The sequence below is a fragment of the Thunnus maccoyii genome, chromosome 22, assembly GCF_910596095.1.
Source record: "Thunnus maccoyii chromosome 22, fThuMac1.1, whole genome shotgun sequence".
Classification (NCBI taxonomy): domain Eukaryota; kingdom Metazoa; phylum Chordata; class Actinopteri; order Scombriformes; family Scombridae; genus Thunnus; species Thunnus maccoyii.
This window is the reverse complement of record NC_056554.1, coordinates 18,554,180-18,558,898: the sequence shown is the minus strand read 5'-3', so window position 1 is coordinate 18,558,898 and position 4,719 is coordinate 18,554,180. Positions and strand designations below refer to the sequence as shown.

Below are 4,719 nucleotides of genomic sequence, written 5' to 3'. Positions count from 1 at the left end.
TGTGTAGATATTTATGTATGTACTGTATATGTGAATGTACTTACATGTAATGTGTAAGCAGCATTTTAATGTTGCAGCTTTATAGTTCGTGGGTAGTTCTATAAGAACAACTCATATTTTATAAGATGATTATATATATTTGTTTCACTATTTAATCTGCAAATCAAGAAATATTATTAAGAAAATTAGTCCGCCTGCTATTCCAACACAAGTGATCAGTGAGATTGATTAAGCAACAGCAATAACTGAAAATGCTTTAATTCTGCAGCCCAACAGTAGAAAGTGACTACTGTAAGAATTGATTTAAGTACCATTTTGAGGCACTTGTACTTAAACTGATTAGGCAATTTCCATTTTATTGTACTTTATACTCCCACTGCATCTCAGAGGAAAATATGTATTACTTTGCCGATTCAAAAGTTATTGAAATAAACAACCCCACTCCAATTTGTTTACGCAGTTGCGGAAGACTGATTGAGCAATAGCTGTGTTGAATGTCAAACGACACAAGTCAAGAGTCTAAAAGCCATGAAAGCACCTGTGAGGTTGTCCCCTGGCGATCTTTATAATTGGGTAAAGGAGGCTCAATTCCTGCTTATGTTTTGCTCAATACTTGGTAAATATTTTGCAAACCAGTTAACAACTTGGTTCCAGCCCACGTTTTCCTGAGGAAATTATTCAGAAATCAGCCAGGAACAGAGCACCACCACAGATACTTTATAATTGCATAAGGGGGGCATGTGACAACACATTATCATCGACTGAAGAATATAAAAGCAGACACAGTGACCACACAAGTCACAGCTTTGGAGACGGAGAAAAAGAAAATCAGTCTGCCAGCTATCCAAACACAAGTGATCAACTGACGGAGATGGATGCCTTCAAAGAATACCTGGAAGCCATGGCAGCCCAGCTGAAGGACAGCCAAATCCACATTGAGGGACTGAAGAGAAAAGGTAGAAAGAATCTTTCTCATTAAAGATTTTAATGAGTAATTTTCTCTTTAAGCAATGTTTGTATTTTGATAAAATACACAAGACAAGATATAGAAAAGAAATACATTTACAAAATATGATAATGAGAATGTTTTGTTTTATATAGAGAGCATCATGGTGGCATTCACAGCTGTGGCAGAATACAGTGGGGCCCATGGACCCTTCAGCATGGACAGAACTCTGGTTTACAACAAGGTGATTACAAACATTGGTGATGCCTACAATAGCTGCTCAGGTAAGATCATTATATAATTCCCCAATCATAATCATCTATTTGATTGTTTGGTTTGATTTGGTTAGTTTCATGGCTTGTCACAGTTTCTGAAGCTTTGGATTTACTAATAACCAGTGCAATTCTAGACTAATAAAACACAACTATATTCTGAAACAAAAAAATTGTGTAATTAATGTTTTTTACATCAACAATGAATATTTTAACTTCATGTAAGGTGAAAGCGGTCAGTCATAGTGACAGAGATTTATTGTTAGTCTTATCACTGCTTACATCTGCATTAAACTGCAGAGAAAAAAGGGTAGTGGCTACTGGCTAGCTGGTAAACAAAGAGCATCTAGAAAGTTACAGAGCTAAAAAAGAGAGTTAATATTGGACTTTCACTCATCAGATAGCCAGAAACCCGACCCAAAATACATGTTAATACTGCTCCATGTATGCTGGATGTGTAATAGGCACTTCTTGGCTATAACCACTTCATATCGGAGGCTTTTGTTTTTCAGCTTGTTGTAGATTTCTTCTGCCCCCCAGAAGCCAAACAAAGTAATTAATGCAGCTTTAAAGAGAGACATGATCAGAACTTTCTGCAAATGATATTGCAACAAGATCTTCCTAAAGATAAACAAAGCTTTGAAAACCCAACATATAATCAGTATGTTATAGGTTTCTACAGTATTAACAATATTTATGTCTTCATGTGTTTATGCAGGTATTGTCATTTTATCTTATCTGAAGTTATTTAAACTCAAAAAACAGGTGTTGGGTACGATCTATTGTGATAATAATTTACTATGTTACAATAAAGATATAAATAATATATGACTTGAAAATAATGAAGAATAAAAATAAAAAATGGTGCTTCTATACACTTGGTAAGATTTGTATGCATTTTAGTGCTAATTTCATTTCTGATTCAGTTTTTTTTAACCCTAGGTCTTTCAGAGCTTTTCAAAAACTTTTAATATTTGAAAAATCCCATTTTGTTTCTGCAGGTATCTTCAGTGCACCTGTTGCAGGTCTGTATTATTTTACCTTCTTCTATCATGCTGGAGGACAACATCCATCAAAGCTGTTCCTGATGAAGAACTGCGAGACCATTGTCATGACAACTGATCACAAATCAAGCAATGACTCAGCTGATAATGGAGGAAATGCAGCATTCCTGCAGTTGAAGGAAGGTGATCAGGTTTTTGTGCGCCTGGGTGCAAATACTCATGTTTGGGGATCATGCCAAACCAACTTCAGTGGCTTTCTGGTCCGTCACATGTGAGAATCAATGACCCCAGAATGGTTTTTGTGTTTCAGTTTATTCCTGCCTGAATATACTGTACATCCAAAAACATGAGATCAATGAAGCATCTACTGTGCTACCAATAAAACTCAAATTTCGATTAAACAGATAGATGTTACTATATTCAACCAAAATAAATCATTGAAACATTAGTCCAATGAGTCTTGACTGTTTCATTTTCAACTTCATGTCATAAAAAGTGACGAAAAATATAAAAATCTAATGATTCACAGAAGATCAAGCCATTTTGGTAACTCCATGAGCTTTCATCCAAACAATAACAGTAGTTACTTTCTTCTTAATTTCAACAGCTAAAATGGAACCACAACATAATCCATATATATTGCACCTATGGCATTGTTCAATCATATATAAATCTAACTTGTTGTCTGGTATCACTGTCAGTTTCCTGTTACTGAACATTTGTCAGTATAATCTCAGATTTTATTTTATGGTTTGTACACTCATCCACATGTCTCAGATCAACATACTGACAGGAAGGCTTTACATCTGTTTTTACATCTTTTATCTCCATTGAGATTCTGAAAAAAAGATCCTAAAGCATAAATGCTCCATTTGTTCCTGTACTATTATTTAATTGAGAGACAATTTAACATTTTCATTTTCAGAGATCATTTTAAGGGTTGTCCTGTACTGTGATTGGTTTCCAAAATGATGTGAATACCCAAAAATGTGCATGTAATTTCAACAATTATTCTGCTGCTTTACCTGTTAGTTTTAGTGATTAGTTTAGTAAATGAGCTATGTAATGATGTATTTTAGGAAAGTGAATATTATGAATAACAATAATGTTAATTATCATTTATGATAATATTCATAATATTTTGTATCCAGCTGTGGTTTTCTTCATTATTTTTCCTTCATGTTAGAGCTGATGTAGTTCAGAAAGCTCTTGTAGGTCATTAAAGCACAAGTTTAAAGGCAGAGAGTGTTGTGGTTTCAATGATTTGTCTCTCTACAAAAATCTTCTTTTCCTCTGTATTAGAGTTCAACCGGTAAACAAGAAACATCCATATTCTTATGTGAACCTAAAGGTGGAATACAGAAATGTTGGACTATAAGGGAAAAGTCAGGGGATCACCACAGTCATTCATTCTTTATCATTATCTGGACGCTATGAATGTCTCAGTGTTTCATGGCAGTCCATCAAATAGTTAATGAGATATTTCAATCTGAATTAAAATGTTGCGAGTCAATTTCCTAATCATATGAAATATGTCCTTACTTGTTTTATACAACACACGAAAACATGCAATTGTGTATGAAAATAAAACTAATGGAAATTTCCCTTGAGAGATTGACAGATGTGAATGTATGACATATACAACAATACAAGGACATATAATTAACAGAACACCAAAACATTAAGGAGTGTCTTTGAGAACATGTCTTTTAAAAAGGGACTTAAAAGTTGGCACTATTGGTTATCTGTCGGTATAATAAAAAAATTTTAATGAATGCTTTAATTTCTATAATACAAATTAGTGTGCAGGTGCAGTATGTCATCCACTCACACTTAAAACAATGTAAATACACTATTACATTTGCTGGTCAGTTCCAATCACCATATCAGATGTTGTAACTTGAAGCTTCCAAAAAGGAATATTTGATTTTAACTGAATTTTTTCCACTCTCTGTCACGTCATATGGGGACTTTTTCTGATTTTTTGGAATCTTTGTGTTTTTGTTCCTTTGACTTCTTTGGTTTTTGTTATCCTTCTGATGCCCTCAGACTTTTTTCTGTTTTTAGTTGGACTTTTTGAGGGACTCTTTCATTTGTGTTGCGTTTGTTTCCTGGTTTTGTTTTTCTCTGTTCCCTTGTGTGTTCCTCCTGTGTTTTTTGTGTCACCTGTTTGTTTACTTTAGTTCCTGTTTTATTTTGAAATATTTCCTGCTTGTGTCTGGTCACTTTACTTCCTGTGTTTGATTATTTCATGTGTCTCACCTGTGTCTCGTTTCCCTCACCTGTGTTTCATTTGCAATCACTCCCTGTGTATTAATAGTCCAGTTTTCAGGTCGGTCTTTGTCGAGTTGTCTGCTTCTGTCCTGCTTTTTTTCGATGTTCCTTGTTAGTGTTCCTGTGTCTCCTGCATTCTGGTCTGTTCCTGTGACTTTTTGCATTTTCATTAAATATATCTGCATCAGATTTTCCCTGTCTACCGTCTCTGCATTTGGGTCCA

The 4,719-nt window shown here is 34.6% G+C and overlaps 1 protein-coding gene across 1 annotated transcript; it reads left to right on the top strand.

Moving 5' to 3' along the window:
* The first annotated feature begins 329 nt into the window (after nt 1-329).
* On the top strand, nt 330-2,961 carry LOC121888811 (complement C1q-like protein 4). The gene is made up of 3 exons (XM_042400320.1): nt 330-956; nt 1,102-1,230; nt 2,220-2,961. Exons 1-3 carry the CDS (start codon nt 872-874, stop codon nt 2,495-2,497), a joined length of 492 nt encoding a protein of 163 aa, XP_042256254.1. The 5' UTR covers nt 330-871; the 3' UTR covers nt 2,498-2,961.
* The last annotated feature ends 1,758 nt before the right edge of the window (nt 2,962-4,719 follow it).

Bases quoted from the DNA above. Each gene is read 5' to 3' on its own strand.
- LOC121888811 (XM_042400320.1), top strand. From the start codon at position 872: ATGGATGCCTTCAAAGAATACCTGGAAGCCATGGCAGCCCAGCTGAAG. The intron at 957-1,101 runs GTAGAAAGAATC...TGTTTTATATAG, and splicing joins TGAGGGACTGAAGAGAAAAG to AGAGCATCATGGTGGCATTC. The intron at 1,231-2,219 runs GTAAGATCATTA...TTGTTTCTGCAG, and splicing joins TGCCTACAATAGCTGCTCAG to GTATCTTCAGTGCACCTGTT.